The sequence below is a fragment of the Hylobates moloch genome, unplaced genomic scaffold (assembly GCF_009828535.3).
Source record: "Hylobates moloch isolate HMO894 unplaced genomic scaffold, HMol_V3 SCAFFOLD_15, whole genome shotgun sequence".
NCBI classification, from domain to species: Eukaryota; Metazoa; Chordata; class Mammalia; order Primates; family Hylobatidae; genus Hylobates; species Hylobates moloch.
In genome coordinates this window covers 55162051-55181198 of record NW_026652290.1, presented here as the reverse complement: position 1 = coordinate 55181198, position 19148 = coordinate 55162051, and the positions used below count along the sequence as shown (strand labels likewise).

Below are 19148 nucleotides of genomic sequence, written 5' to 3'. Positions count from 1 at the left end.
ACACTCCAGCCTGTGCAACAGACCAAGAGTCCATCTTAAAAAAAAAAAAAAGAAATTAGCTATGAGTAAAGTAGACACTCAAATAACTACACTTCAAAAACAAACCAGCTGGCCAGGCACAGTGGCTAATGCCTGTAATCCCACTACTTTGGGAGGCTGAGGCGGGCGAATCACTTGAGGTCAGGAGTTCAAAACCAGCCTGGCCAATATGGTGAAACCCCATCTCTACCAAAAATACAAAAATTAGCCGGGCATGGTGGCACATGTCTGGTAATCCCAGCTACTCGGGAGTCTGAAACAGGAGAATCGCTTGAACCTGGAAGGCAGAAGTTGCAGTGAACCAAGATTGTGCCATTGCACTCCAGCCTGGGCATTACAGCGAGACTCCATCTGGGGAAAAATAAAATAAAATAAAATAAAATTTAAAAAAATAATAAAAAAAAGGTTTACCACGAAGAGGCATGTTTCAATATGTTCACATTGAAAAATGGTGATTCTGTTCACAATCTGCCTTTCTAGCCTCCCATATTTGTCTACCAATACTGTAAATAAAAAGGACTACTATCATTCCATCAACAAGCCTGCCATTACTATTCCTATCTTGCTATGCTATTTACTTAGAAGGTCCTCCCTTCACATCTTCACTGACCAAATATAATCAGCACCCATTCCCTATGTATTCCCAGTCTCGTCAACTTGTGGGAACTCTCCCTTGAATCTCACAGCAATGTCTCTTCTCTCCTACAGAACTCACTATAATCAGCCTGGTATACAGGATGCAGAACACACAGTAGATATTTATACTACTGTTTTTGAAGTGTAGTTATTTGGGTGTCTGCTTTACCCCTAGCTAATCTTACACTACAATACAGGCAAAATAAGTATTGATTTAATTTGTTAAACAAGTACTACAAAGCTAAATGTATGGCTTATGTGGGGAAAAAAAAAAAGACAAAAATCCATCATTTTCCTCTACCTGTACTCTTTCATAATGATTATGATAGCATTCATATGAGTAGGTAAATAAAATACTTGCGGTTTCCTGGGTTTTGCGGAAAATTTTAAAAATATTTTTTCAATCAATCTACTTCAAAGGTTGCTTTGTTTTCAAGTTTCTTGTGAAAAAATAAAATGTGTAAGAATAATGTTATGATCTAAATACTGAGAAGTAAATCCTCTTTGATGCGGCATACATCTCTGACAACTCCTTGTGCCAGAGAAGACAACTGTGAGGGAAAACATGATACTTACCAGATTATATCGGACCTACTCAAAGGTGCAACGTCAAAATTGACTACATCCAAGCTAGGCATTTAGTCCAAAGTGAAGACAATTAGCAAGTGAAGACACATGTATAAGGGCATCACTAAAAATACCTTTTGTCCTATGAAAAGCTCTTCCTCAGGAATGGTGGCTCTGAAGATATTTCATTTAATATTCAGAGCTTGCGCTGAAGGTAATATACCTAACTAATTTCCTTCCCTAGTTGCAATGATTATTTTTCAGGCTCAGGCACATTTTAAAACTAGTCCAGACAGTAACAAAACTACTTTTCTTTCCTCCCTTCAATGTTACAGACCATTATCATTAAAATGGGTCCCAAAATATGGGGGAAGGGAGTAACTCAGTGGAGAATGGGGAAGGGAAAAGGAAGAGAAGGGGAAGGGAGACAAAAAGCAAATTAAGTACGTTACTGTGAACTTCTTCATCCAGCGCCTTAACTTTTCCTTTCTTCTTAATAAGCTGGATTTTGCAGGCATTGGCTTCCCAATCTTTATCATTGCCTCCATCAAATCCCACACCTAAACCATCATGAGGTAAAAAAGCAAGATTTAGAAACTAGCTACTGATAAAATTATTAATGTGAGGCAAAATTTTTAATTAAAAAATATATTCTCATCTAATTAATTCACTAATTTATTAATTCAGTATCTACTGAAAACCTATTGTGTGTCAAGAACTAGGATAGCTGCTAGACACAAAAACAAAAATAACTCCATTCCTGTCCTCAAATTTCTAAGTCTATCGAGAAGACAGACAAGGAAAAAATAATTCAGCCTGATTATGAATTATAATAAAAATACTACAGGTTGCAATTAGGATACAATGGAGAAATGCAAAAGATGGGCACCCACCTCAGAAGGTAGCTAAGGAAGGAAGGTCATAGAATATATCTCTTAAGAGTCTCCTTAAGTTGCTAAGGAATTTGAAAAAGCTACCCTGAAGATACTGGGAAAACACTGTCCTTTAAGCAGAGAAGTGATTCAGCAAAAATGTTTAGCAAACCCCTTCTAGAAACAGTGTAGGGAAAGAACTGGAGGGAGAGAAACGGAAGGAAGAAACCAGCTGTCAAAAGCTACAGCTACAGCAAAGCAAAAATGAAGAGGACCTGAACTAAACAGTGGTAATGCAGACAGAGATAAATGATATTGAAAAGCGGAACTGACTGAATGTAAGTGAGAAAGCAGGAGAAGTCTGGAATACCTCAAAGGACTTGTTGAATGGCTTGAAGGACTTGTTGAATGATTCTCAATAAAAGAGACATAGAAAAACAGAGTGGGCATGCCTGTAATCCCAGCTACTTGGGAGGCTGAGGCAGGAGAATGGCTTGAACCCGAGAGGCGGAGGTTGCAGTCAGCTGAGATTGCGCCATTGCACTCCAGCCTGGGTGACAGAGTGAGACTCATCTCAAAAACAAACAAACAAAAAACAGAGTGGGGAGTGGGGTGAGGACTGCAATGTATTCAGCTTATTTTTCTTTTCTTTCTTTTTTTTTTTTCTTTTGAGACAGGGTCTTGCTCTGTCGCCCAGGATGGAGGGCAGTGGCGCAATCTCGGCTCCCTGCAACCTCTGCCTCCCAGGTTCAGCAATTCTCCTGCCTCAGCCTCCCAAGTAGCTGGGATTACAGGTGCACGCCACAATGCGTGGCTAATTTTTTTTTTTTTTTTAGTAGAGACAGAGTTTCACCAGGTTGGTTAGGCTGGTCTTGAACTCCTTACCTCAAGTGATCCATCCACCTGGGCCTCCCAAAGTGCTGGGATTACAGGCGTGAGTCACCACGCCCAGCCTCAGTTTAATTTTTGAACATGCAAAGTTTAAAATATCATGGTCTATCTAGGAAGAAACTTGTAGGAGGCCTAGAATACAGCTTGGGAGATAAATCTGGATTAGAAGAAATACATCTGGATTAGAAGTCACCAACATACACACAAAAAAATTAAAATTAAAATAAAAATATCGGCCAAGCGCAGTGGATCACGCCTGTAATCCCAGCACTTTGGGAGGCCAAGGTGGGCAGATCACGAGGTCAGGAGATTGAGACCATCCTGGCTAACGTGGTGAAACCCCATCTCTACTAAAAATACAAAAAATTAGCCAGGCGTGGCGGCGGGCACCTGTTGTCCCAGCTACTCGGGAGGCTGAGGCAGGAGAATGGCGTGAACCCGGGAGGCAGAGCTTGCAGTGAGCCGAGATCGTGCCACTGCACTCCAGCCTGGGCGACAGAGTGAGACTCCATCTCAACAAAATAAAAAATAAATAAATAAAAAATAAGATGAAAACAAAGAAGTTACCAATATAAATTAATAGAAGGTTGATGGGCCGGGCACGGCGGCTCACGCCTGTAATCCCAGCACTTTGGGAGGCCGAGGCGGGCAGATCACAAGGTCAGGATATTGAGACCATCCTGGCCAACATGGTGAAACCCCATATCTATTAAAAATACAAAAATTAGCTGGGTGTGGTGGCAGGCGCCTATAATCCCAGCTACTCAGGAGGGTGAGGCAAGAGAACTGCTTTAACAGGAGAATTGCTTGAACTCGGGAGGTGGAGGTTGCAGTGAGCCAAGATCATGCCACTGCACTCCAGCCTTGTGATAGAGTGAGACTCCGTCTCAAAAAAAAAAAAAAAAAAAAAAAGATTGATGAAGTCAGAGCTCACCCATGAAGACACCAACTAAGAGAAGTGGGCCTAGAAAAGAATCTTGGCTGGGTGCAGTGGCTCACACCTATAATCCCAGCACTTTGGGAGGCCAGGGCAGGTGGATCTCCTGAGGTCAGGAATTCAAGACCAGCCTAGGCAACATGGTGAAACTCCATCTCTACTAAAAATACAAAAATTAGCCAGGCATGGTGGCGCACGCCTATTATCCCAGCTACTGGAGAGGCTGAGGCAGAGGAATCACTTGAACCCGGAAGGCAGAGGTTGCAACAGTCAGCCGAGATCGCACCACTGCACTGCAGCCTGGGTGACAGAGCGAGACTCATCTCAAAAAAAAAAAAAAAAAGAATCTTGAAGAACATTAATATTTGAGCTGTAAGTAGAAGAAAGGAGCCTCCAAAGCAAACAGAAAAGAAGTAATCTTAGCATCTTAGGAAGAGAGTAAGATGTGCTGTCAAAGAAGCTAAGGAAAGAGAGAATTTTAAAAACAAAGGAGTTAAGGAACTGACTTTCCATTACTAAGGAAAGTCAAGGAAGACAAATGCCCAGTCCATATGGCAATGTTAAGTGTACAAAAGAGTTAACACAGCAGGTGTGAAACTGCTATCCTTAGAAAGGACTGTTTTCAAGGTCAGCCCTTCACTGGAGTCTAGAAACTTGGTTTTTGGAAGGATTCCTACCACCCTAACCAAAAGTGTCTCACTACACAAACTGTGCAAACAATGTGGTTTATGCTGAACATCTGCTCTTATTTTGGGAGTCTAGAATTTTGGTACATGCTAGGCAGAGGGTGCCTATGTGACCAACCCCCAATGAAAATCTTAGGCACTGATCCACTGGTGAGCAGCTTATGCCTAGCTTTCTCAAGACTTCACTTCCTGCACCTTCTCCCTTTGCTGACTGTGCTTTGTATTCTTTTGCTATAATGAAACATAGCCATGAGTACAACCAAATGCTGAGTCCTGTGAGTCCTCCTAGGGAATTGTCAAATCTGAAGATGGTCTTAGGAACCTCTGACACAGTTGAGGGAAGGAGCTAGGGTAGAACATAAAGTTGCCAGAAAGTTATGTTTATGTGTAATTTATTTAAGATAGAAGAGGCTGGAATCAGTGGCTTGCCTGTAATCCCAGCACTTTGAAATGCCAAGGCAGGAGGATCACTTCAGGCCAGGAGTTTGAGACCAGCCCAGGCAACATAGTGAGACTCTCATCTCTACAAAAACTTTTTAAAAATTAGCTGGGCATGGTGGCACACAGCTATAGTCCTAGCTACTCAGGAGGCTGAGGAGGGAGGATTGCCTGAGCCCAGAGTTCGAGACTGCAGTGAGCTATGACCGCACCACTACACTCCAGCTGGAGTGACAGAGTGAGACCCTATCTCAAAAATAAATAATAAAAATAAGAAAAAAGAATCTGAGGCAAGTTTATATGCCAAAGCATGAAATCAATAGAGAAAAATTAAAGTTACAGGAAAGAAAAAAGAATTTAGAGTAAGACCTTCATGAATTTTATTTTACCACAATAATGCCCCATATGATGTTTTTACAATAATATTCTTAATAGATCATCATAAGCAATACTCCACATAAATTATGCTTACTCAAAACAAAACAGACTTTAATAGTCTAGTCTCCTAATAATAATAAAAATAATCTCTATTTAAAGAATCATGCAAAATCCATAGTATTTTTTTAGAAGTACCAGCAGAATCATATCCTCTGTACTCCAGTCTCTGAAGGCCTTTGATTAGGGTCTCCAAGATTTCTCGTCTCGTTCGAGGAACATGGTAGTTTAAGTAAGCAAATATACCTGCAAATAAACAAATATTTAATGAAAAATTCTGATTTAAAAATCAAAATTAGCATAATTATGTCAAGTATGTGAAAAAATGTGAAGTTAGATTCTGTCTTTCAAACATTTCAAACCGTTTAAAGGCAATGGAACTTTTTCAAGGGGGAGTTTCTCATAAGTATAAAAAAACTAAAGTAAACATGTTAACATACATAATTTTTTCAAAGCAGCTTATAAAGCTGGCTACTTATTTTCCATGACTGCTATTTTTGTCAAGTGAAATTTAATTTTTTTAAAAACCAATTAACAAATTCATGGTTTATGTCCTACATATAGAGCATTTTGCTTCAAGAAAAAAATTTCTAAAGTAATTTAAGCAACATATATAGGCCCTAAAATCTGTACCAATGAGATTAATTTTGCTTACTTCCAATAACCATGCTATCAGTGACATTTAGGAATAAATGATGTAAAAAATACTCACCCCTTAAATAATTACGTAAAATAGTAAAAACTGACCAAATACATAACTATCTTAAAAGATAATTGCTTGAATTACTTGTTCATCATATCAGCAAATGACAACCACGTAACAACTCTTGAAAATTCACAGAAAAAGAGCAATCATTTGGAAAAACAAAACTAGAAATCAAAGGAGTAATACAATGTGAACTGCATCAGATAAGCAAAGAAGTAACAGAACACAGGTAAGGGAAATCCACACTTTTAGGAATGGCAGCATGGGCATTATCTGAGGTTTTCCATGGCTGTGCTTTGGCCAGAGTGGGCACAGCTTTAATGTATCAAAACTGAAGACTAAATATATAAAATATATAAAAGTACAAGTTCAAGCTGCTTATTTTAAAACTTCCCTTTTTCTTAACATTTCACTGTAATTCTACTGATTCATAAGAAGTTTAAATTAATTCTGTGAGATAGAACTCCCAAAAAACTAGTCTTCATTTCCATCTGAAAAGAGATATTTACTTCTATAGAGTGTGATCCTATTGAAACATTTCAGTATACAAAAATGGCGCATTGTTGATACCCAACAGGAAAGCCATAACATATATGCTAATCACCATGATCAATACAGTATAATTTTCTCAAATAAATTATTATGCCCTAAAAAAGAGAAACTCACACATTAAAATCCAAAATAACCTGAAACAACGGCTTCAACTCTCCCCAGAGAAGTAGTTCCAGGCCAAAGACTTACAGAAATCCCGTATTTTATTCAGATTAAAAAAAGATACACACACACCTTACATTTTTATTTTTTAAGCTTTCCTGTAACGCACAGTCATCTTACTCTCACAGCACCACCACCCTGTAAGGGAGGATAGAACATCTATCTTACATAATTCAAAAATAGAAATTTAGTTAACTGATATCCCAGAGATACCCACAAATAGCATTCCCAACTTCAAAGCACAGCAATTAAGATAAGGATAAACAAAATGCTGCTTAAGTATATTTCTAAGGTAAGAGTGGTAGCGGCACAGCAATGTGCAACTTCAAACTTTCAATGGCTACTCATGATATAAACACTAGAGGGCAGTAGAAGAGTCTCCAGACCAATCTGCACCCATTTAATTCAGAAGAATGTCTGGGGTTTCTGTTATTACTGCTGTTCCTTCATAAAGTATCTGTAATATTAATAAACCAATAACCCAATTGTAAATCAATCTTTGCACTCCTCACCCATGGGTCACTGATCTTTGAGAAAGATTAAACACCTACAGATAACTATCAGTTAAGTATTTTAATCAGGTCTTTAAAAGACAATATACAGAACACAAATCTTTTCTAAAACAATACTTTAATACAAATGTGGGCCACGTGCAGTGGCTCACGCCTGTAATCCCAACTTTGGGACGCTAAGGCAGGCGCATCACCCGAAGCCAGGAAATCAAGACCAGCCTGGCCAACATGGCGAAACCCATCATTACTACTAAAAATACAAAAATTGGCCGGGCATGGTGGCGTGCGCCTGTACTCCAGCTAGTTGGGAGGCTGAGATAGGGAGAATCACTTGAACCCAGGAGGCGGAGGTTGCAGTGAGCTGAGATCACACTGCTGCACTCCAGCCTGGGAGACAGAGCAAGACTCCATCTCAAAAAAGTGTGAAAAAAACTGAATCTGAACTAGTTCCCACCACTGTGACTGCATCATAGTCCACTAAAGGAGGATACAATCTAGCTTATTTGAAAACAGAAGCCTGTCGAGGATTGTTTGCAGTCTGTCCAGAGCTGCCAAACTCTAATAATGCAGCACATCCAGAAAAACTCACTCCTAAACTCTTTTTTTAAGAAATCTAAGTCTGATAGTAAAAGTAAAAATGTAAGCCGGATGGTAAAAATGAAAGTTGGTAAAAACGTAAAAATGTAAGCTGGACGGTAAACGATTTAAAGATTAAATATGTATATTAATTTGTTAAAACTATTTAAATGCTAATGATATAAAATTGTTTTTAAGACAATTTACAGACTCCACTTTTTTTAAAAGTTAATGCGGCAGGGCTGGGTGGCTCACGCCTGTAATCCCAGCACCTTGGAGGCCAAAGCGGGTGGATCACATGAGGTCAGGAGTTCAAGACCAGCCTGGGCAACATGCTGAAACTCCATCTCTACAAAAATACCAAAATTAGCCAGGCATGATGGCAGGTGCCTGTAATCCCAGCTACTCAGGAGGCTGAGGCAGGAGAATTGCTTGAACCTGGGAGGCAGAGGTTGCAGTGAGCTGAGATCGTGCCACTATACTCTAGCCTGGGCGACAGAGCAAAAAAAAAAAAAAGATTAAGTAGTGCAATATTAAATTCAGTTTTTAATAATGTAACTCAACAACAGCATTCAACTTTGATAATACTTCTAACTTCAATCTGTCTCAAAAAAAAAAAAAAAAAAAAGTAATAGAGCTAGAAGAAGGAAGGGGATTAGCCTCAGACATACCTGATGAGGGAAATGGGAGCTAAGAAGATGAACCTGTCAGTTTCATAGCCCTGTCCCTTGATAGCACTACTAGCCCAAGACATTCCACCTGTGGGGATACTGGGTTAAGGGTATCTTGGGGTGCCCAAGACAATATTGGCAGCAATTCATCAGGTATGCAGGGCATGTTCACAAGGGAGGCATTCACAACTCACAGTGATGCTTGTTAGAGCAGAAATCGTTAGTTTGACCTCTATTTTCAAGTCTTTGACTTGTCTTATCAAAACTCCCACTAAACAGTTCTTTTTTTTTTTTTTTTTTTTTTTTTTTGAAACAGAGTCTTGCTCTGTCGCCAAGGCTGGAGCCATCTCAGCTCACTGCAACCTCCACCTCCCAGGTTCCAGCAATTCCCCTGCCTCAGCCTCCCAAGTAGCTGGGATTACAGGGGCTGCCGCCATGCCCAGGTAATTTTTTGTATTTTTAGTAGAGATGGGGTTTCACCATGTTGGCTAGGCTGGTCTCCAACTCCTGACCTCAGGAGATCCACCCGCCTCGGCCTCCCAAAGTGCTAGGATTACAGGCGTAAGCCACTGCACCCGGCCTAAACTCCCAATAAATAGTTCTTAAGTAAGGTAATGACAAAAGCCTAAAATCAACTTTCCGCCACTCTTCGGTAATTGCTCTAAGAGCACAAACAGTAGCTGTATAAGCATAGATTTTCTACCCCCAAATCAGCATGCACTTCACAAGTGTAAGCTTTCTTACTAATAAAATATACTTGGAATAAAATAACTCCCTAACTGAAGCAGATGCTTGAACCTACAGGCATCATTCTCAGAAAATGGCAACTTAAATTCAATGACAAAAAAGCACTTATGAGCACCTTGCCAACAAAATTTCAGACGCAATCTGGATCACAGACTAGACACACCTGGTTGAAAGCAATGTAGCTGCAAATAAAGACTGTTAAACCTTATTGAAAAGAAAACTGAACACAACTGACTAGTCAAATTATTAAAATTCCTATGCCTGGTCGCATTTATTTCCTTATGAATACAAGATTTTATTTTTATATATTTTATCATTTGACAGCTTCAATATTTTGGGACCCTAAACATTGTAACTTATCAGTGATTAGTGTTCAAATTCATTCTCTAAACTTAAAACTTCTGAATCAAAATCCACCTACAATGTCACTTAAACTCTAAATTTGTTTTATTTTTCTTATAATACTAGTCACAAATTAATTCATCATCATCATTAAAAATTCAAAGTAGGCCAGGAGCGGTGGCTCACGTCTGTAATCCCAGCACTTTAGGAAGAGAGGCAGGAGGATTATTTGAGCTCAGGAGTTCGAAACCAGCCAGGGCAACATAGAAAGACTCTGTCTCTATTAAAATTTGAAATAAATAAATAAAGATTAAAACTATACAGATGCTACAGAATTAATTGTGAAAATCTCTCCTTTCTGTCTCCACACAGGTTCCAACCCCTTTCTCAGAGATAACTATTGTTAATCCCATACACACAGTCCCAGTCCTTCAGCTATAAATTTTTCTACAGGCCAGGCACAGTAGCAGATGCCTGTAATCCCACCACTTTTGGAGGCCAAGGCGGGAGGATCACTTGAGGGCAGGAGTTTGAGATCAGCCTGGGCAATATAGAGAGACCCTGTCTCTACAAAAAATAAAAAATTAGGCATGGCGGTGCATGCCTGTAGTCCCAGCTACTTTGAAGCCTGAGGTGGGAGAATCACTTGAGCCCAGGGGTTCAAGGATGCAGTGAACTAGTCAATATTATAATTATGGAATCACATTCTACATTTAAGATTTCTTTAAAATTAAGTATTATTTGAGATACATTTTCTTTTTTCTTTTCACCAGGGGCTCTGCTCTGTCGCCCAGGCTGGAGTACAGTGGCACAATCCCAGCCCATTAAAACCACCACCTCTTGGACTCAAGTGATCCTCTCATCTCAGCCTCCCAAGTAGCTGGGACCACAGGCACATGCCAATGTGCCTGTAATTAATTAATTAATTTATTTATTTATTTATTTATAATTTTTGAGACAGAGTTTTGCTCTTGTCACCAAGGCTGGAATACAGTGATGCGATCTCGGCTCACTGCAACCTCTGTCTCTCAGGTTGGAGCAATTCTCCTACCTCAGCCTCTGGAGTAGCTGGGATTACAGGCGTGAGCTACCATGCCCAGTTATTTTTTTATTTCTTGTAAAGATGAGGTCTCACTATATGCCCAGGCTGGTCTCGAACTCCTGGACTCAAGCAATCCTCTTGTTTCGGCTTCCCAAAGTGCTGGGATTACAGGCATGAGCCACTGCATCCAGCCAAGATACATCTTCTACAATCCTAAAAGCACACATAAAGGCCAGGCGCGGTGGCTCATGCCTGTAATCCCAGCACTTTGGGAGGCCGAGGCGGGTGGATCACTTGAGGTCAGGAGTTCGAGATCAGCCCGGCCAACATGGTGAAACCCCGTCTCTATTAAAAATACAAAAATTAGCCAGGCATGGTGACGCGTGCCTGTCCCAGCTACTCAGGAGGCTGAGGCAGGAGAATCACTTGAGCCCGGGAGGTGGGGCAGAGGGTGCAGTGGGCCGAGACTGCGCCACTGCATTCCAGGCTGGGCGACACAGTGAGATTCTGTCTCAAAAAAATAAAAAATTTAAAAGTAAAATAAAATAAATCACCCATACAAAAATAACATAGTGAAAACAATTAAGACTTTCAATTATTTGTGTGTTTAATTGGTTCATGTCTCCCCTACTTTATTGTAACTATTGCCACTAGAAGGGGCTCCACGACACATCTCTTGCACATTTAACATTCTGGAGCTCAAATCACTAGTTTAAGTCCTGACATCTCTATATATTCCCTCACAGTCTACCTATGTCATCATCTTTCTTGAGGAAAAAAAACCATGTACTTCTTGCTCACAATCTTCAAATATTCCATCTCTCTCTCTTCTCTCTGAACATTCACATCAGACCACAATTTTTCATCATTCTGCCAAGTCAAACCCTCTGGGTCCACTGTGCTCTGACTCCTAGTCTCTGAGCATCTCTACATTGAACTATGACAGCCAAGGAGAACTCATCTATCCATTTCAGTCCACTTTCGGATGGGCCCTTCGAAATGCTGACCAATCCTATTAATTCATCACTTGCTTAACTTTCAAACTTCTCCCAGATATTATTTTACAGTCTAAGCTACATACTACTCTCAAATCTTCATTTTCTCTTCCCAGCTTCTTTTTCATCTTTGGTAGATGCTTACTTTATAGAATTAAAGTCTTTTTTTTTCATACAGAGTCTCATTCTGTCACCCAGGCTGGAGGGCAGTGGCGCCATCTCAGCTCACTGCAACCTCCACCTCCTGAGTTCAAGCGATTCTCCCGCCTCAGCCTCTCGAGCAGCAGCTGGGATTACAGGCATGTGTTAACATGCCTGGCTAATTTTTTTATTTTTAGCAGAGACGGGGTTTCACCATGTTGGCCAGGCTGGTCTCGAACTCCTGACCTCAGGTGATCTGCCCGCCTCGGCCTCCCAAAGTGCTAGGATTACAGGCGTGACCCACTGCGCCTGGCCAGAATTAAAGTCTTCATTTTCTTTTTTTGTTTTTAAAATATAGAGACAAGGTCTCACTATGCTGTCCCAGCTGGTATCAAACTCCAAGCCTCAAGTGATCCTCCCGCCTCAGCCTTCCAAAATGCTGAGTTTACAAGCATGAGTCACTGCCCCTCACCCATCTTCAACAGTTTAACAACACATATATTAAATACTTCTCATCCTTCCTTGTAACCTCAAGAGAGACATATTACACATACTACTCTCTGAAGCTAGCCTCTCCCCTACTTGTAACTTTTTTTTTTTTTTAACAGTCCTGCTCTCACTCAGTACCCAGGCTGGAGTGCAGCAGCACAATCATAGCTCAATGCAGCCTCAAACTCCTGGGCTCAATCCTCCCACCTCAGTCTTCTAAGTAGACTGGACTACAGGTATGCACCACCATGTCTGGCTAATTTTTTTTTTTTTTTTTTTAATAGAGATGGGATCTCGCTATGTTGCCCGGGCTGATCTTGAACTCCTAGCCTCAAGCAATCCTCCTGCCTCAGCTTCCTGAGTGGCTGGGATTACAGGTGTGAGCCAAAACACTGGCTACTTATAACTCTTTTTTTTTTTTCTTTTTTTAATTGAGACAGTGTCATTCTGTCACCCAGGCTGGGGTGCAGTGGTGTAATCTCAGCTCACTGCAACCTTCACCTCCCAGGTTCAAGCAATTCTCCTCCCTCAGCCTCCCAAGTAGCTGGGATTACAGGTGCGTACCATGACAGCTGGCTAATTTTTGTATTTTTAGTAGAGATGGGGCTTCGCTATGTTGGCCAGGCTGGTCTCAAACTCCTGACTTCAAGTGATTCGCCCACCTCAGCCTCCCAAAGTGCTGGTATTACCGGAGGGAACCCTGTGCTGGGCCTTACTCCTAACTCTTAATGAGTGTTTCTCCAACTTTGTAAATACAGAACCCTTTTGTTAACATCAAAATATTCTGAGGCTCCTTCACAACAATGGGTTAAATTTTTATTATTCAATGATCTAGAACAATTATTCAATGATCTAGAACAATTTTTATTCAACTTACAGACAAAGTTATAAGCATATGAATAAGCAATGAACACCCTGTAACAACTTCAGGGCTTGTAGGTCAGGAACCACAGCTCTAGAATTCAACTTCTCAACACTCCCAGGGGACTTCAATCCCAAAATCCTCTTCTTTTTCGTATTACTTGCAGCCCTCCACCTAAACACAAACTGAGATCCTTCTGCCTTGACATATGCAATTTCTCTAATAATTTCTTTATAACCATATCCAATTAACTTCTCTGCAGTATTAACATATGAATGACCTTTTTCCACTTTTACAGACTCTGTTCAAGGCAATACACTACTTTGGAACTCTTCTGCCTTTAGCCACTGTTCTTTGGTCTGTTTTTCTGGCACTTCTATTTCCTCCTTCAACCCCTCTGGTAGTAGTTCTCAAACTATTTCCGCCTCCATTCACTGATGGGTAACATATGCCATTAATGATTACCTCTCACAGTATACTAATTCTCTACAAGTTGAGTAAAAGTCCTGCCCCATCACCCAGAACATTCCTGACCTAATACAGATACCCAAAGCCCAGAGCTCTCCAGTCTCTAAATTTCCACTCATTCCACTTGTGATCTATGACATGGCAATGAACAAGGACTGTGTATTTTCACCTGAAGCTGTTGCATGTGCATTCATTTTCTTTCCTCTGATCAGGCAGCAATTCCTTGAAGGCAACTCTCTTATTTTAGTCATCTCTGCAAAGGGCAGAGTGCCAAGTATAAAGCCATCATTTCAAATATCTGCAAGTATCTTCTAACACTTTTTAGGCACCTGAAACATACGGTCAAAAAATTCTCAAACCACAGAAACAGAACACTATTTCACCGGATGCTAAAAAGGAATGAAGTAAAGAAAGGTTTCATAAAGGTTTAAGAACTACCTAATTAAATAAAGTTAGGTATATATTTAGAACTTTCTGGAACCTTTAATCTTACTAATTGTGAATCTCTAAGAGCAGAATTTCCCAAACTTGTGTTACAAAACCCTCTCCCGCCTTCTACTGCACATTACCAAAACCTATTAACCTCCATTTCCAGGGGACAATTGAAGAAATGCTTATTAAGCAATTATTTTCTCTCACAACTTCTTCATATCCAGTATATGTAAGGATATGTTAATAGTACTGGTTTTATGACCAATCCCAGCAGCCAATCTCAGCATCCCTCAATTATCCCCAAAGCCATTAGACAGTATAATTACAAAAAACTTTTGAAAATTTCATTTTAGGATACTTTAAAATTGCAAGTTCCTTTACTGCTTTTAAAAAGGATCTCATTTGCAAACATTCCATTTTATTTATTTATTTATTTATTTATTTATTTATTTATTTATTTATTTTGAGACAGAGTCTCACTCTTGTCTCCCAGGCTGGAGTAGAATGGCACGATCTCAGCTCACTGCAACCTCCGCCTCCTGGGTTCAACAGATTCTCCTGCCTCAGCCTCCCGAGTAACTAGGATTACAGGTGCGCACCACTATGCCCATCTAATTTTTTTGTATTTTTAGTAGAGACGGGGTTTCACCATGTTGGTCAGGCTGGTCTCAAACTCCTGACCTCAGGTGATCCACCTGCCTCAGCCTCCGAAAGTGCTGGGATTGCAGGCGTGAGCCACCACGCCCATCCCCAAAATTTCATTTTATATACACCATCGGATCAGAAGGGTATAACCTCACATTTATAAAAACAATAGCAAAATCTGTTAAAAGCTAGGAATAGCTTAAGTGACTTGGCACTCTCTCAGCAAAACCAAAAATAATGCAAATAAAAAGGACAAAGTATATTCCAAACTACCAAGAAAAAGGAAGATAAAATAAATTTGGAAAAGAGACACACTATTCTTCTCTGGAAGATTCTCAATGCTTATTATTAATACATTAAAGATTCCAAGAAATCCTCCAATCAAAAAACAAAACAAAACATTACCACGCGATTTAATATGTTGCTTCCCAAATTTACTGGACCACAGGATCTTTTTTCCTAACACTTATTAACATCCCAACACAAGTTGGTAAACATATCAATTTTATCAGTATATCTGATTGAAAAAAGCATATCAGAATCTTCAATCCTCATTCTTCTGTTTCAACATTGTACAACGTTGAAATAAAATAATCTTTTAGGAAAATTTAACTACGGCCAGGTAAAGTGGCTCACTCCTGTAATCCCAGCACCTTGGGAGGCTGAGGTGGGTGGATTACCTGAGGTCAGGAGACCAGCCTGGTCAATATGGTGAAACGCTACCTCTACCAAAAACGCAAAAATTAGCCAGGTGTGGTGGTACACCCCTGTAATCCCAGCTACTCGGGAGGCTGAACCCTGGAGACGGAGGCTGCAGTGAGCCAAGATCATGCCGCTGCACTCCAGCCTGGGCGACACAGAGTGAGACCCTGTCTCAAAAAAAAAAAAAGAAAGAAAAAGAAAAACTTAACTAGATAGCAAGTAATCATAAGGTAAGCTTCCAGATTTTCCCATCTAGTCTAATTTTCACTCCATTTCTCTGCTCAGGAATTTTAGTGCAATGACTAAGATGTGGGAGGAAAATAATGACACTCATCTTCTTATCTTTCAGAATTTACATTAGAGAGAAAATAAATTCTGAACCCTACCCCTAGAATCAGGCAAAATCGTGGTATGACTTAAAAGCAGGACCTCAGAAATGCCTCAAATACTCACTTTTTATTTCTTCAATACCTGTTTCCTCAGCAGTAAAACTCTGTGGAATGGAGACACGGACTATGTGAAAACTCCCAACATTTAGTCTCCACCCTAAATGTATCTCCTTATCTGAACCTGATTTTCATATCTGATTTATTTAGATTTATTTATCATTTTTGAGATGGAGTTTTGCTCTTTTTTACCCAGGCTGGATTGCAATGGTGCGATCTCGGCTCACTGCAACCTCCACCTCCTGGGTTCAAGCAATTCTCCTGCCTCAGCCTCCCGAATAGCTAGGATAACAGGCGTGTACCACCACGCCCAGCTAATTTTGTATTTTTAGTAGAGACGGAGTTTCACCATGTTGGCCAGGCTAGTCTTGAACTCCTGACCTCAGGTGATCCACCTGCCTGGGCCTCCCAAAGTGCTGGGATTATAGGCGGGAGCCGCCACGCCCAGCGCTGATTTTTTTTTTTTTTTTTTTTCAGTAAGTACTTTGACTACGTTTTTTTTCCTGGAACATGATGAAATGACCTGCAACCAGAATGTCAAGTACTTGATGAGGCACACCCCTCATCATTCAGGAACAGTTAACTACCAAATGAAGCACACTGGAGATTGACCGGTTTGCAAATTCACTACTTCACAGCACCAAACTAAATGCTAAACCATTCTACTAAGTAGACACTGCAAAAGTCTGATTCTGAAGTCAGCTCTACTCTAATAATTTCAGTAAGCTATTTATAGGTGTTTCTGTTTTTATGTGGGTTTTTTTAATCTACTCTAAATTTAAACCTGCTCCTCATTTTCAGAAGCTGAAATGAGCATAAAGTTAAATACAGGAAATATATACACTAACAAGTACAATCCACCTCCTGTTCAGTTCCTTCGTGCAAAAGGCTGCAAATAAGAAGTCTCCCAGAGAGTTTTCAATTCTTTTAAAATGGTACTTCCCTTAAAAAAAAAAAAAAAAGTGTTCTTTCTTCCAGGGATAAAGTCGGTTGTAAATTTCAATAAGAAAGGTAAGAATACAACTATTTTTACTGGCAATAGCCAAGTTAACACCAATTTTAGAGGATATCAGTCATGTCAGACACGATTCTCAAAATCTCTTTCACTAACACTTAGGTAATAATAAACGACTCTCAAAACATGGAATAAAAGAGCCTAACATTAATTTTTTAAGGCTCTAGGAAAAATATTTGTTAAACTTTCCACAGCTAGTATTTTTAATGGGTGCACATGCAAAGGATAAATGATATTTTTCATAGTTGGTATTCTAAAGGAGTATATATCCAAGGTATAACTGATATTTTTCAGAGCTGGCATTTTTAATGGGTGCACACGCAAATGATAAATGATGTATAACCTATCGCCATAGACATCTGAAGGCCTCTTCCACCAGAGGATCAGGTCTAAGCCCATTAACCAAGCTATTGATTAGCAATGGTTTCTGTCGAGACAACGGATGGCAGGAAGTACCACGTTTAATGCCACTACCGTGGCTCTAGCTAGGGTCTGTTTTCTATTGGGCCTGCCCGAAAACGAGTAAAATATTTTTTGAAAGATGTTTAGAAAAATGCAAGGTAAGTTCAAGAGACCTCGCCCGAGGTTCCACAGGTTGCTTCACTCACCTGGTGGGCTCTTTTGAAGGCACCCCCCTCCACACCTCAATTCCCTCAGCCCTCTCCTCCTTTTTCAATAAAGGCGTTTCTCTCCCCTCTCGGTTCCTTCTCCGCGCCTAGGCGCCCGCTGGCCCCCGGCAAAGGGGGCCCGCCTTCCTCTCAGGTGCTTTTCTCCCGGCCGCCACCCCCCTCCCGCCCTTGGATGCCGGCCCCCGCCCACGCAGCCACCACTGGACGCCCCTTGCCCATCACCCAGACTTCGCACCCTCCACACTCCCGCTTCCGCCCGTTGCCTTGGGCCTTAGCGGCGCCCGCACCGCACCCCAGCGCCGCCCGGCAACACGCCCCCCGCTCCCGGCCCCCTTACCACACATGATGCCGGAGACACGGCCCGCGAGGCCAGGGGCGAGTGGCTGGCGGGATCGGGGGTGCACACACGAGCTTCGGTGGGCAATCTGCGGGCTCGGGGGTCGGGGTGGCGCCGACACGACTCCCTCGGGGATGCGACGGCCAAGGCAACGACAGCCTTCTCCGCCTCTCGGGCTCCGCCAGCAACCGCCGCCGGGCCCCGCCCCTCGGCGCGCAGCGCGCCGCCGCCGGTAGGCCCCATTGAACCGCTCACGCGCCGCTCACGCGCAAGTCCCGCCTCCCAGCGCTGCCCCGCCCCCCGAGCCCACGCAGGCGCTGGACTGCTGGCGGCGGAGACGTGGCAGTGGCTCGTGGCCGCGTCCGCCTGGAGTTCCTGGAGACGCCCGCCCGGGGGCGAGCCGCGGGAGGGACCGAACCGAGAGGGAGGGAGAAACTCAGCACCTGGCAGGGAATGACGGAGAGAGAAGGATGGAATTGTTAGCAAAGCAATAACCCGGGTGCGCGCCCCGTGCAGCCCCAGGCCCCACGCGCCAGCACTGCATGAAGCGGGGAAAGAGGAGGAAGAAAGCAGGAAGTCTGAAAAGGGAATCCTGGGGGACATAAGGCTGAAAAAAAAAATGCAAAGAATTACGTTGAGATGGGGGGAGAGAGATAACAAAATTCTTGACTGCAAAGCCCCAAAGGTCAGCCTCTCTGGTGATAAGCAATTCAATTCCCTGTGTAATATGCTTGGCCCCTGAAAGCCCTCCGCATCCATTGCCTCCATAACCCTCAGTTTATTGTGGAGGGGTAGAGGAGGAATGTAAGGCTCAACTATCCGACTGTGAGCCTGGACGTAAGAAACTGCTGGCCCACCTCCTCCCATGGCCTACCTGAGACGGCTAGGAATTCCCTAGCTGTAACAGCCGCGCGTTTGACTTATGAACGATTCATTCTATGAATTAATGCGCCATGTCTGACAAGAGAGACTTTGATTAGAGAGGGATGATGTTTCTGAGAACTTATTACCTGGGCATTTGCTTTAAACAGCCTTAAATGGTATCTTCAGTCAAATGTAGAGTAATCAGAACTCTATAATGGCTCTAGAGTAGAGTAGTATTAAAAACGTACATGGCACACAGAATTCCTGGAGTGCTGACTGCTGTTCATGTGTCTGGTCTTAGCCATCCTTCCA

General features: G+C 41.7%; 1 protein-coding gene across 2 annotated transcripts in view; it reads right to left on the bottom strand.

Moving 5' to 3' along the window:
* The window catches only part of GFPT1 (glutamine--fructose-6-phosphate transaminase 1), a 62403-nt gene extending 44231 nt beyond the window's left edge, over positions 1-18172 (bottom strand). Inside the window, exons 1-4 of one of the 2 annotated variants that reach the window (XM_058428581.1) lie at positions 17973-18172; positions 13936-14095; positions 5640-5747; positions 1695-1802 (exon numbers count right to left, since the gene is read on the bottom strand). In XM_058428581.1, the coding sequence (XP_058284564.1) occupies positions 1695-1802; positions 5640-5747; positions 13936-14017 (298 nt within the window). In that variant the 5' untranslated portion in view covers positions 14018-14095; positions 17973-18172. The remainder of the gene's footprint in view (positions 1-1694; positions 1803-5639; positions 5748-13935; positions 14096-17972) is intronic. The other variant, XM_032179055.2, reaches the window with a different exon arrangement.
* Between the last annotated feature and the right edge of the window lie 976 nt (positions 18173-19148).